General features: G+C 43.6%; 1 protein-coding gene across 1 annotated transcript in view; it reads right to left on the reverse strand.

The window, feature by feature from the left end:
• ptprn2 (protein tyrosine phosphatase receptor type N2) overlaps positions 1-15,545 on the reverse strand; it is a 258,049-nt gene that overhangs the window by 89,242 nt on the left and 153,262 nt on the right. The window contains 1 exon segment of the mRNA XM_080751763.1: positions 2,596-2,660. Within this exon segment, the coding sequence (XP_080607889.1) occupies positions 2,596-2,660 (65 nt within the window).

Raw genomic sequence — 15,545 nt, forward strand, 5'->3', positions numbered from 1 at the left:
GTGAGAGCACCTTTGAGGTTTCCACGGTAGTTTCAATCCTCACAGCGAAGGCAATAACTTGTAATAATAACATCAATGAGATTTGCAAAATACCACCCCAAAGTTGTGGTGGGCCGCGTTTGTCTGTCTGTCTGTCTGTCTGTCTGTCCGTCCGTCCGTCCGTCCGTCCGTCCGTCTGTTTGTGATGTGTGCAGATAATTATGTCCAAATACTGTACAACAGTATAGAGTGGACATGCCCAATGCCAGCTCAAATCGTCTAAAAAGATTGACATTTTTTTTTACCTATAATGTCAAATGGCCAAAAAGGATGCCATTTTGAAAGCGGCTGTAAGCCTGTCTGTTGCATTCATTGTAAAACAGGTTCTTGTTTCCATTTCCTGAAAATGGACATACAGGGTTTCCAACCAACAGCAACAACATATAGTTTGCAGTACTGTATTTTCATGCTTGATTTGTTTTCACTTAGTGTGAATTTTATTCAACACACTTACAGTGTTGTATGACCTTGTCCATGTTTGTGTGCACTGTGCAGTAGATATACGGAGCCTATACTCTTTACTGCCCAATCTGTTTTTACACCAAATCTGACAACCTGTAAACTAATGCATTTGAAGTACCCAATCGAGAGACTTCCTCATCAACATCCTCTCCACAGCTAAAATGTTCGAGTCCCCCTCGGCTCCTCCATTACTGAGCAACAAACTACTAGTGACAAATCAACATAATCTGCTTAAAAGATGTTCCATATGCACTGCTAACACAGCCTCTATGAGGGATTCTGGGTTATTGCACTTTGCCACCTATTCAACTATAAATAGTGTGCTTACAACACTGTGGTTTCTCCAAACGCAGCCTGGCACAGATTTTCGCCCCATGTGGTAGAAGACAGATTCAGCTTTTCCTCCCGCCTTCCGCCTCCCTCTCCAATCCCTCCCTTGCTTTCGCCCCGGCTCCTGCAGAGAGGCTATGATTGCAGCTAATTATCTACAAATAGGCACAATATGACAAACACAGGCCTGCACCGCCAGTGCCGGCTAAATGCAGGAATCAGTATGAGAAGGAACAAAAAAAATTGAGGGGGGGGGGGGGGGGACGACGACAGGAGGAGGAATGGAAGACTGGACAAAAACAAAAAGGCCAGACAGGAGTCACAATTATAAACATGAAGGAAAGAAGATGCGGCAAACAATAGATAATAGAAACAAAAGACATATAGAGACAATATATGTGGCATAAGATGAGAGGACGGTGTGTGATGTTTAAAAAAGACATACTGTAGCGCTGGGAGGCAGATGGGCGAAGAAAGACCCTGACACCGATTGAGGTAGACAACACAGAGAGGAGACAACACAGGAAGGGAGAGGGGAGGGATGTGTGTGTGTGTGCGTGTGCGTGTGCGTGTGCGTGTGTGTGTGTGTGTGCGTGTGCGTGTGCGTGTGCGTGCGTGCGCATGGGATGAGGAGGAGGAGGAGGAGGGGGCGTCTGGTTCATATTGTGTGTGACGATTGTTGCCAATAGCAACTGTCCTGCGATGCGCGCGGGCCACATCCATTTAGCTCCCGGCAAGCCTCATGATCAGGGGTGGCTCACCAGGGTCTAAGGCTGCCTGTCTCATTTCCATAGAGAAACTAATTTACCAGGCGAGCAAGGAGGACTCCGACGCATCAATGGCCGCTTGATTAGATCCTCACCTCTGATACATATGAATATTTATCAGGGCCGCGCGAACACACACATCTCTGCTCCTTTTATCTGGATCGTCCTTAAGTGTTGTGCGCTCCTCTTAATTTCTTTCTGATGAATACATCATTGGTGCATTAGTTGCTCGCTGCCAAGTGCACAGCACTCCAAATAACCCTGTTTTTGTTCCTCGTAGCCACGGTCGACACATACTTTAAGTTAAGAAAAGAAAGAAAAGAAAACGCACAGGGCTTTATTTATTTAGCTTGTTGTGTTTAAATTTGCCACGGCGACAACAGCTTTTAAAAGGCATGAAGAAAATGAATGCAAGGGTATGATAAACAGATGGACACTTGCTGAGTCGATTTGAAACTAGAAAAGTGTGCTCCTCGGAGCGCAGATCTCTGCCAGGCCTCAGTTTTGGAAGCCAATCGTAACCAATTTGAATCTGAAAAACCTGACTGATACATCTTGATCTCGTGACTCCAGGGAGAAGGTGTACTGATTCGTGTGAGTTTTTGGACAAAACCTGTAGAGTAGTAGCAAAAACCGTTGAAGTGAATGCAATATGGTGGAAAATGAGTGTGGCCTATATGGGGATCATGACCCATAGAATTCCGGGGGTTATAGAATTCTTGCGTGAAGTGGCCCCTTATACAGCAACCATGAAGCTGATTTGAAACATGTGGTAGAGGCGATTCTTTGGCCTACCAGGAGTGTGTGTGCAAAGTTTCCTGCCGGAGTTAGAGATTAGCTGCTCACAGACAGACAAACTCACAGATCGAAAACAACTCCCCCCCCCCTTGCACGCAGCCTCCCGCCAACCCAGACACGCAGCCACCCACTTATGCACGCAGACAGATAGTGTTTTGTTTTATAATAACAATAATAATAGTCATTGAGCAGTACTTACATCACTAACCCCTGCCTCCAGTATCTTCAGGCCCGTCTCCTTCTCCAGCTGGTGCTTTTGCTGGACTGCGAGGGAGACAAAAAGAGCAGATGCGTGTGTGTGAGAAAGAGACACAGACATATACAGACAGACAGATAGAAAGACAGACAGACAGACAGACAGAGTAGCAGACCTTCCAGTTCCAGAGGTACTGTAATGAAAAAATTGCAGGATAGGTCACAGGTGACACAATCTGCACTGAGTAACAGTGTGAGTCACGTCAAGCTGGGAACAAAATGACCTGCCCGCTCAAGCTAGAAGTGAATGAAGGTTCGGGGAGGGGTGGGGCCTTTGGTATAGGACGGAGAAAAAGCATGACGCGACTTGACTCGGCTCACATTCTGACGTGATACTGGTTTAAGCGCGAAGGCATTTTAAAGTATGTTGCGGGGTCAGCGGCGGCACAATATAAACCGAATGAAAACCAAAAGCGAAAAAAACAACAACATCCACTCAGCATGCAACAGCCAAAGGGAACTTTGGGAGGCCGGACTAGTGGCAGGGCTTTGGGGGGGATAGCAGACGCTGAACTGAAGAATACTGTTACATATATTAAAAAAAGAAATAAAAAAAAAGACTGCCAGAAAGCAGACATGGTGCTCATGAATTCACAGAACACAAATAATTTCAGACGACCTGTTCTTCTCGCTGCACTCACTACCAACCTCAGAAGCTTTTGCAAGTGTATTAACTTAAGAGTGTATCTCAGATACAGAGTGCATAGTGACCCTTACAGGTGTTCATTTGGTTCTATTTGTACACTCCAATTGACACATGTATACAGTGCATCAGACCCGCAAGTCTCCGATCAAACCTGGAGTTTGATCGTCATATGTTAATCTAATCATTCTATTCCCAAAGCTGTGTTTAGCGGTGGGCTCATTCGCATGCAAATTAAAGTAAAGTGCGGCGACATTAAATAACCGTCACCCAAGATCATACACTTTTCCGTCTTTGTTTCCTCTTAAGCGCCTTTCCTCACTTTGATGGAAACATCTATATTGGGAAACAAAATCAAAGGTGTCTTAATAGATTATGCCAAATTATGGCAAGAGAAAGGGTAGTGAAAAAAGAGGCATCATTTTAATTGAGTTTGTTAGCATGTGAATGCGATTGGTAATGGGGAAAAGAAAAAAGGGGGCGAGCAAGAGCAGAGACGGCGAGAATGAGAGAAGGTCCTTTAAATCCCATTTCCCCAGATGAAGGTTATGCAAATGACCCTGAAGAGCTGAACCCTACCTCACTCTCCAAATTCGGCGAGGGCCTGTTTAATTAGTATTTTAATCTATCCCAATGATTCCACTCGGTCCACAATGTATGCAGCATTCCATCTAATTAAGCACGCCACTTTTAGGATAATCATTAGAAGGGCTTCTTCCACATCTCTCCCTCTGTCTGTCTCCCCGTCTTCCCTCTCCGTCTCTCTCTTTCACTCTCCCTCTCTAGTTACTCTGTATCCTTGCAAACCTTGATCCCCTATCGTCTCATCGCCAGCCATCAAAATCATGGCAGCAAAGTATTTTTCTTTATGTATCAGTGACAGCTAGTTAATTTAAGGACGGGTGCAAATGAGGAGAGAAAAGGGCCGAGGGAGCAAGAGGAACAGGTACTGCAGGAAAATGGAAATTCATTAAAAGTCTCAACTACTGTGTCGACATACTGTACTGTACAAAACAGTTCTCAAAACCTTTTCATGTCAAGGACCCCCAAATATACAGTATATGAACTAGACCTGTGTGCCCGTCAGGTCTGTTTGACCAACACTACCATCCACATACTGCGTGCAGTACTTAACATCAGTAAGAGTGCACATGTTACCAACAAGAGCCTACGGTATATGAGGGAATACCAAGGGTGAGCGAGAAAATTGCTGCCAGAAGAATGAGACTAGCAGGACACTGCCAAAGACACCAGGAGCTTCCTGCCAGCAAACTGGTGCTGTGGGAACATGGACACCGGTCACGAGGACGTCCCACAATCACATACGTGGATGTACTCAAGAAAGACGTAGGAGCGCAAAGTACCAACGAGCTGGCCAGATGTATGGAGAACCGGGATGACTGGAAGCGACGATGGAAGGCTCGTCTGAGGACGACCTAGAGAGAGAGAGAGAGATTGGCCCTTCACAGAGAGAGCTACAGTACCTGAGTTTGGTCCTTGTGATATTTGGGGCGGGCGGAGGGGGAGGGGGGCTAATGAGCGAAGTAATTAGACCCAGCTGGGTTGAGGGTGGGAGAGCTACTGTACTAAAGCTACTAAAAGGTCACATAATGTTTTGGTCTTAATGAGGCTCCCTCCAGGGGCCACACTGCGTCAACGAGTCAAACCAAGGAAGACTAGCCTGACAACTCACGTGCACGCTCTGGCAGATGTACACACGCGTGCATGTGCGCATGCCAGTGGTTGAAAAGGTACTCCAATCAATGTTTTAGTAGTTCACCCTCAAAATGATTTTTTTTCCTATTGATTAGTCACACCATGGAGACTTGAGTTCAATAATATTTTTTTGTATTCGTCGCATTCCTAAGACTAAAATAAATATTATAGCAAATTTACCCCCATTGATTCTGTAAGGGGACCCAAATAAGGTCCTGGAAAAAAAGACATTTTGGGGGCCAAAATAAGCCTGGGTTTCCGAGGCTATTTTGGGGGTGAACTAATCCTTTAAGTAGAAAGTACTCATAATGCAGAATGTCCCATTTCAAGTATTCAAATGTCAAAAAGTCTTTTGAAAATAGCAGATCTACGAGCTCACAATGTGTCACGAAATGTATAGGGTTGAAGTGGTTAATGTATGTTGTGATAATAATTAAAAGTAAAAGTATAATATTTGGATCCTAGATGTAGTGGAGTAAAAGTAAAAGCATTGAAAATTGGAAATACTCCAGTAAAGTACCTCAAAATAGTACTATACACGCACGCACGCACACACGAGCGCACGCACGCACGCACGCACACACACACACACACACACACACACACACACACACACACACACACACACACACACACACACACACACACACACACACACACACACACACACACACACACACACACACACACACACACACACACACACACACACATTTTGACTGAAAACCTGACATTAGCTTGGCTTGCACGTGAAAACCAGAGGAGCCATGAAGGTCAGTATTTACTATGTGAATCAAGGCTGAGGACTCTCCAATCAACCTGGCGAGGCTTACAGCAGCCACTTTAAATGTAAATACACTGTACTTGGATGGCTCATTAGCTGGCAGGCGGAGGGATCTGGAGAAGCGGCCAGTGAATACAACCATTGGATTGCTTGTTCTGTCACCGACTTACACAGATAAAGCTCAGAGTCTCTCTCTGTTGCTCCGAACCTTTACATTAACCATCCCAACCATCTCCCTTTCTGTCTGTCTCTCTATCTCTCTGTCTCAGTGAATCTCACAGACACACAGGTGTGGACTCTCATTCACTCACACATTTTTTTTAGAAAGTTTGAAAATGGAAATCAAGTATTCTTGACAGACAGTGTAACAGGAATGTGAGATCTAATTTCAGAATGATTTCTCCAACCTTATTAATAGGGAATATGTCTGATTCCAACTAGCCTCATCTCTGACATCCAGACTTGACCCCTGTTCAGATTGTCATTTTGAACCCTATGACACTACTGCATGAGTATGGCAATTGTGTTACATTTATCCTTTACAGTTGTTCAGTTAACTACAGTTAATTTTAACCACATAGATTTGGTAAACTGAGCCTGAGTTGGCTTTTTGCCCCCCATCTACACCAAATCTCAATGCATTGTGAGCTTGTAGATTGGTTTTCTTTGGCTAACGTTCCCTCCCATAATAGGGATGCTGTTGGGTTTCAAGTGGTTAGATGTAGGGGTTCTGTTGCATTCAGTAGCCACTCATACAGGTTGGTACTGATCAGCATGGTTCTGCAGGGCAGTGTTAGTATATGTTCCTCATGTCGTGTCCTCTTGGTGAAACTCCTCACCTGCCGACGTGTTTCTATGTTTCTATGTTATGTTTTTATGCTCATCTTTGAAGTGTTCCTTTATAAACTGTGATAACTGCAAAATGGAAATGGCAAGATTTGAAAATAATCGCGCTCAATTGCTTATAAGCAAAATGTTTGCTTGCTGGAGGTTATTTTCGAAAGAGTATAACTCACAAGCATGACTAATAATGATTTTACACAAAGAATATGACTCAAGTAAAAGCCTGGGTCAGTGGCCTTGTGGTTAGATTGTATGCCCTGAGACTGGGAGGTCAGGGTTTCTAACCCTGGTCGGTTCTACACTTATTCTGTATACTTTTCAAAGTGCAGCATGCATATTATCAAGCATAAGGGCTGAAAGCATGTTGAGATGTTGCTATGATTATTTATACAGCCTCCAAGATGAAAAGCCACAGAAGCTACCGGTAAGTGCCCTTGACGAATCAGCTGTAGGCTACAGGAGAAGGTCCAGGCTACAGTCAACCATCCTTACCACCCTCGCATTCTCGGTTTGAGAGCCGCCGCTTATGCCAATAGCTATCAAAATCTGTCCTGTGCAACCAACCTATTTTATTATGTCATTGTTTCATGTAAATTCATTCGATGTTTATTTTATATAATTATTATTTGTTACCACTTTAACGTCCATATTTTAGGCATGTCATTATAGGCGTTTTTGGAAATTTATAGGCGTTTTTTTCTTACACTTTTATTTTTTTATGTATAAGATGAGACTGAAGATGCTTTCTTATTTGTGGAATGTTCCGCTTCATAGGAATGTGAATGTGAATATTTACAGTAGGTATTTTCTTTGAGCGTCTGTACTTTACTTGAGTATTTGTATTTTTGGATACTTGATGACTTTCACGCCACTACATTTCCTAGGAAGGGAGGAAAAGTACATATGAATTAACCACTTAAAACAACAGCACTACAAGCTTACGACACGTTGCATCGCGACGTCTTTGGAATATGTTTGAAATATTATAGCAACAAAAATCTTGTATGAGGGGGTCCCTGGCACAAAATCTTTTCAGAAGGGGATCCGCGGCTAAATATAGATCTGGGGGTCCGTGACATGAAAACGTTTTAGCACCACTGCTCTACATGTACTGTATATCAGGAGCCTATGGAACACGGTGCCGTTTCAATCAGCAATGTCCTTGGCAAAGATGCACAAACACACAACACACTGACAAGTATATTTACACACACACACACACACGCACACGCACACACACACACACACACACACACACACACACACACACACACACACACACACACACACACGGTTTTATCCACCATTTAAATTGTTCTTCAGCATATGTGCTCAATGAGCGCTGTCGAGTGTCTGGATATAATTTGATTAAAATGTTGCATTTCACTGCCATATGTCGCAAACCAAGGCAATCCTACACGGCGCTCATCATACATTCTCATAGCAATCGAGACAGAAGTCATCAGTGCTTAGATTCATGAATATATATTCATTTTTTCTGATATACGGCATATGGCTGTTATTGTTAGCAACCAATATGAATTCAATATTGGGGAGACAAATCACTCGCACGGTGCAAGTTATTTTGCATTTCAGAGCCGGGCACGGCAGCAGTACAACCCGAATGCCCCCCCGCTTCCCCCCCCCCCCACCATTGATGCTGAGCGTGATCGCGGCGTGCGGGCCGTCGCGTCGCACATCACACCAGCAACTGATTGATCTCTTAATATTGAATAGCATCCACATCCATTCTATCCATCTATCCACCTACCTATCTCCTGCCTCCCCCCCTCTCTCTCTCTCTCTCTCTCTCTCTCTCTATTCTCTTGTTCTCCCTCCCTCCCTCCCGTGCTCCTCAGGTCGGCCCGTTCTCCGCAGCCATCTTCCCATCCGTCACTCCGACCAAAACAAAATGAAACTGTTTATTGCTGGAGGAGGGCTCGCGCTCACGCCTCTCCTCACGCCGTTATCAGCAGGCAATCGCTTCAATATTAAAGCTGCCATTCCACTCATCACCCCCCACCCTCCTCTCTCCTGCGTGTATGATGGCTGTCTGTTAGCCTACATATCACAGAGAGGGAGGGAGAAAAAGAGAGCGAAAGAGAGGATCTAGGATCCTACCTTCCAATCACCATATATCAGAGAGCACAAATTGTCGCTGCTGTGCTGTGTGGAAACCTTGTATCGTTATTCCACTGTTTTCTTTTTTTTTGGCTCCATAAATGAATACCTTCAATATTATATACTGTATATTGTTGTGTGTCAGTGTCCAAAAGAGCACTGGAGCACAGTGTCCAAGAGACCCAAAAGAGAAATTAGAAGTTTGCCCGGGACCCAAACTAGTTAAAATAGCAGATCTACAAGTTGCAAGCTTGTAGATCTGCTATTTTCAACTGCTTCTTTTACATTTATTAATTTATTTATGGAAATGATATAATTGTATTTTATTCATGAAAATACTATTGAAATATGTTGGAATTTATTAAACTTACAGTAAAACTTTTTAAACTTTTTTTATCCACAAGTTTCCGCGGGAGTTTACTGGAGACTATCGGGACCAAACTTCCGGGTTTAACAGCAGACATACAAGCTCACGTCGCGTGGCAGATGCAACCCGTTGTGAGCTTGTAAATCGGCGGCGGAAGCTCGGTGCAGACGTCTGCGCAATGCACTATGGGGCGTTGGAAACTCGTGGATATAATCTACACTTTTAAAAAAAAATGGAAGACACAATAAAAAGGAAATATTTACTTGCGACCCGTACAAATTGGTCTGTGACCCAAACATGGTCCCGACCCACTATTTGGGGAACTGGAACACAGGTTGCTTTTTTCATTTCCTGAACAGTAACGGTTGTGGACATACAAGGTTTCTGCCCGACCGGGAAGATATGAAAAACACCCCATGACCCCTTTATCTTTCTTGCTTGATATTCAGTATATGGCACAACTTGTCAAAATGTAAATCAGTTCTTAGATACATGCTGTCACTTTTATATGAGTAGTTTGTCCCACGCGAACGTCTTTGAGTTTCCAATGAGCTTATTATGGCTCTCATGGTATTACAAGAAAGAGACGTTCTCCCAAATACACAATAGAAGGTGGGCTACTGTTTATTACAGAATGACTTTTATATGAGATCTATAGCGCTTTATACTGTAGTGTGGATGAAATGGAAGAATTTAGATTCACGTACACTTTCAGCAGTATGCATTAACAAGCACACACACACACCCGCACACACACCCGCACACACCCGCACACACACACACACACACACACACACACACACACACACACACACACACACCTACACGCACGCACGCGCGCACGCACGCACGCACGCGCGCACACGCACGCACACGCACACGCACACGCACACACAAACACACACACACAGCAAAAGTACAAAACGCAGCCACAAGCAGCCGTTCTTTCCCCAGACAATCTGAGAAAGCCGCTCTCCCCTGTCTTGTGCTCTTGTTCGTTGCATTTCAATTGCTATTCTGCTGCTCGCCTTTTATGAATCGAGACACCAAATCAAAGCGCCTTGCACCTCTGAGTAAACCTACAAATGAAAGAGTGAGAGATGGCGAGGGAACTAAAGGAACAGGGAACATAAAAGACTGCATTGGAAAATATACTTTACCTCTACCTTTTAATATACCCAGCACTTCTATGCCATGCCATTATTAACCATTTTCAACCTATAGTGTCCATTTTTTGGGCATGCCATTATAGTTGTACATTGTTTTCATTGCAAAAATAGCAGATCTACAGAAGCTCCCAATGTGTAATTTAGACATGTGATCTGGTAGAGCAGCTATTTTGGCTGCACTTTGTATGACGAACTACAGTACCGTATATATAGCACACAAGAGAATACAGTAAACATAGGAATACTTTGTCAGCTCTAAGTGGTGCTAACGCTCCAGGACAACTTAATGTCACCACTCCAAGGTTTTCTTTTCAACCATCTCCATGTCTTTATCAGCAGGAGATGCTGATCAATATTAGCCTGACTGCAAGCGTCCGACTCAACACACCACACTACGTGGGGGGAGAGAGTCTGAGATTTCGAGCAGACATTCTATTTCAGCGGGGGCGGGCTAAAGCCTATTGACGTCACAACACTCACAGACATACACACACACACACACACACACACGCGCGCGACGGCGACGTGGCGTGACATTGCAAAAATATGTTATTTCTCATAACATATTATATGACTGCATGTTTACGTTAGTGCAAAATGGTATTAAAACGTGATGAAACGGCACTATTGTATAGTTTATTAAAATAATACGAGTCGAGTCTGACTCCGCCATGACAGTTTTCACGGACCAATCAGAGTCCACTAGACTCTCACGTGGGCAGAGGACACCAATCAGAGTCCACGAGTGAGTCTCACGTGGGCCTACACTGCTCTGACATGGGCAGAAGAGCTCTGTTTGGAGGGGGCTGGGACCGGAGCAGCCAAACACGTGCCCCAAGCATACAACCCTGATTGGCCCATTCAATATCTCCGGGTTCAGTCCACACTACACACCACCCACCAGCAGGGGGTGGTGATGTGCGGACTGAAGTATCAGGCTAGATCAATATGACCGTGGCTCCGGCCATCTCTGAAGCAACCCATCGAAACAGACAAAGATGTGTTTGCTGGTTACACCATCCAAAAAAATTAGATGTGGACGCAGCAGAAATTGCATGCAATCCAAATATTCGACAGTGTATATTCAGTGTGCAGGGGTCTTCAACAGGAGGTACGGGACCCCTGGGGGTGATCAGATTTACTACAGGGGACCGCCAAATCTTTGTGTGATATAACTTTTTTTTTTACATTAACCACTTGAACCCTAGCATTCCAATCTTGAGGAGAACTTTAGCCAAAAATAGCAGAACTACAAGCTCTGCTATTTTCGGCCAAGATGTATGGCTGGGAGGGGGAAAAGAGCAGACTAAGAAAAGAGTGAAAGGTCAAGTTTACTAAGTATTGACGGTTTAAAGTGGTTAAATGTTGATAAAAACACATTAACGTGAATCCAACACTGATGATAGTGTGCTGTCAAACAACTCCAAGAAACTATTTATGAAATCTATGAACGTATTTAATCTGCACAATCTTATAAAACATGTAGCGGGGGGTCCCTGCTTCATCTCTCTCTCAGCTAAGGGGTCCTTGGGCTGAAAAACATTGAAGACCCCTGGCCTATAGGAGCAGCTGCACTCGCCATAAGTCAAAAGGACAGGCTATAAATGCCACTGCTATACCTCCAGCGTGGGTGACATCATGCTGTTCAAATCAGCAGCGCCCATCATATTCTGGGTCACATGTTGCTTCCATGGTGGGAATAGCAGGGGTCTTGGCTGGTTTATTGTGTTATTTTTTTTCTTCTTCACTGATCGATTATTTCCTGTGGATAAACCAACACTGTGGCTCTGCAAAACCCACTACTGCTGTGAAGACTCATTCAATCATTCGACGCAGAGTGCAGCTAAAGCAATGGCCTGTGACTGGATATAAACCTTAACAAAGATATCGCACCTAGATCAAAAATACCCCACCAATGGTCTGAAACAACACTTTACCACATGATCCCTGAAAGCTTCCCCATTCTGAGCATGTCATAATAATCGGACATCCGGCAATGTCCGATTATAGTGAATTCCACAAGAATAATAGAACTTTCTGTGGAAATAGAAGAACATTCTGTGGAAAATAGCTGATATACAGTACATAAGCGCACAATGTCGTATTGTTGTGAGCTTGTAGATTCCGCTACAGTATATCTATCACTGTCGGGCAGAAACTTTGTATCTTCAACTTTCAAATTTGCATGTTTTTTCGTAAAGTAAAGCCCTGCTTCATCATACGAGAAACTAGTGAAAATAGCTGATCTACAAGCACACAATGCCGGTGCTTGTAGATCGTCTATTTTCACTATTTGAAATCGTTTTTAAAATAATAACAAAAAAAAGGAGGGTTTCAGACATACAAGGTTTCCACCCGACAACGACGATATATAGGATTTAAGTGGTTGAAAGACACCAGAAAACACATTTCCCGGTTTGTGAGTTTCCTGTTTTCTCCCCATATTGGAGGATAAAAACAGGGCTTAAGTGCAAGACAGCGGAAGGATTGGCCAGGAGGTGAAGGCTGCTCTCTGAGTCCTGTAACAGCGTGTTGCTGTGAATCAGCATGCACGGCTATATGTCTGCACTGCCGGCCGTTGGCCTCTTCTGGTTTATCAAACACATCAGGAGACCCAATCCTTCCCTGGAACACAAGCCGTACGATGACACCTTTATAATTATACCTCCCTCATTAGAGAGGAAGCCTTTTCAAAGATAGCTGAATGTAATGCACCTGGACGAGTTCTCGCCCAGTAGCCATCATGCACCCCGCAAATGCATGTTGAGTGTGCACTCACTGAACACGCACGCGTTAAGTGTGCGCACGCACGCACGCACGCACGCACGCACACACACACACACACAGAAGCGTGCACACACACACAACTATCTGTTTCCCTGGCTCCTGGTTGATTAATAGATTGTGGCTGCTCTGACACTCTGTGTAGAATAGGCATTTTCCCTTTGATAGGTGCTGACACCAATTCTTCACGGACTGCAAGAGATGGGGGGGGGGTATTGGAGCGGTTGGCAGAAGCGGTACCGGCAAATGACTTGGACTGCACGGCAACCTCCAGATGTGGAAGGAGCCCCACGGATGTCGCTCCCATCATCTTTTCGGAGGTGACAATCTGCAGATGTGTGACACGCAAATCGTGTTTGACTGATCGCTCAAAGAGAGGAGGCGCTGTGAGTTTTTTTTTTTTGCAGATTAGACCGGCTGACGAGATAAACAATGCACGTCTGAAAGCGATTACGGCGATCTCGAGACCTTTCGCGATGACGCGAGCTCCTGCTCCTGACAGCTTCGATGTCATTTCAGCCCCGTACAGTATTGGCTCCGTGTTGGTTTATTCCATAAACCCGTTTAAAGGAGCTCACAGGGAAACCTGACGGGTGTGGGGAAAAGTGCAGTTGAATCCTCAGTGTTGATTTCACTCTGAGAGTGCAACAGACTCAAAATGGAGGTCCCATTTTTACTCTGGCCAAGTGTGCTTTAAATAAGCCTCATTCATTCTAGGTTATTGTTAAAGAGCAACATCAAATAAAGGACATTACATACATGTATGCATTACATATTCTCCTAATTCGCATAGCTATATAAATAAATATATATTGCCACATTCTGACTTCAGATCCCGCCTTGGCACCAATATATTCTCTCATTTAGACTGGTTCATGCTGATTTTCAGTTCCAGAGCTCGGTCACACAGAGCCAGACACATTTCAGTCCGCTGCTACATGGTAATGATCGTTGCGATCACTGTGCACCGTTCAACAACACCTCCAACATCCTCATGCAGGGAGATGTGCTCCTAATTGTGCTTCTTCTGTCCCCGTGGACAGATGTACTGTATATACTGTAGGCAAAATGTCTAGCCATCACAGAGGATAAGGAAAAAAACACAGGCCTAGAAAGGTTTACATGCCCAATATATTCTGCTTTAAAGGGATATTCCACTTTCAAAAAACGTTTTTTCATTGTATGGTCTAATCAGGCTTGTATGAACACCCTGAACAGTTTTTAGTTTTCTTCATTCAGTATTTAGATATTTGATGTAAATGTTATCTGGCCCTCCAGGTTCAGGGCCTCTCCCCACACACACTCATTGTAACTTCAAACTCCATTTTAACCATGATAGATTCATTAAAAACACCCATTATTTTTTCTGGTGACTCATACTACCCACCTAATACGTGAGCAGGCTGTGTTTTTTCCATAACGTTTTTCATGTATTTTTAAAAATTCTTTGGGAAAATGGAAAAAATTAAATACAATAAAAAAATATAAAAAATACATGAAAAATGTTATGGAAAAAACACGGCCTGCTCACGTATTAGGAGGGTAGTATGAGTCACCAGAAAATATAATGGGTGTTTTTAATGAATCTATCATGGTTAAAATGGAGTTTGAAGTTACAATGAGTGTGTGTGGGGAGAGGCCCTGAGCCTGGAGGGCCCGATAACATTTACATCAAATATCTAAATACTGAATGAAGAAAACTAAAAACTGTTCAGGGTGTTCATACAAGCCTGATTAGACCATACAATGACAAAAAGTTTTTTTGAAAGTGGAATATCCCTTTAAGGACAACTTTTTTTTTACAACAAGGGTTCATATTTTAGATAATTAGAGAAAAGAAAAGATGTGTTAAATGTTTTCATTTACTGCTTTCTATCGTTTATAGTGATTTTAATGGTTTTGATTTCAGTGGGTGGGGGCAGGCGTACAAGTGGCTAAATATGTGTATATTTTAGACACAATAAGCCCATTCCCAAGATGCACTGTAATCTTTCATAGGCAGATGTGAGTTATGTGGGCTAGTAGTGTTACTGTAAATAGTAATAAAGACATTGCTGGCTTATTGTATCGCTAAAACGATAGAAAGAAGTAAATGAAAACATTTTAACTCTCATCTTTTCTTTTCTCTAATTAGAATCTAAAATATGAACCCTTGTTGTAAAGAACCTAAGTTGTCCTTTAAAGGACCTACACCATGAATTTTCACTTTTTCTATTTTAAAACCTTTTTTGGGGGTCCCACTGGCACCTTCTATCCTCACAAAGTCCTATTTCTGACCATTGTGTCTTTCTCTGGTTTTGGGCAGACAGAGATGAAAAGCTTTCCACGGGTTCTCAGAACAGTGCTGTTCTGAGAGTTGACGCATGTGACGTCACACGCGTTCCCCCCCCCCCCCGCCCTTCGGGTAAAAACCAGAGCTACTGTTGTAAACCCAGCCCCTCATTTGTTTCTAATTTGCTTAGCCTCC

Source organism: Nannobrachium achirus (genome assembly GCF_963921795.1).
Source record: "Nannobrachium achirus genome assembly, chromosome: 21".
Lineage (NCBI taxonomy): Eukaryota > Metazoa > Chordata > Actinopteri > Myctophiformes > Myctophidae > Nannobrachium > Nannobrachium achirus.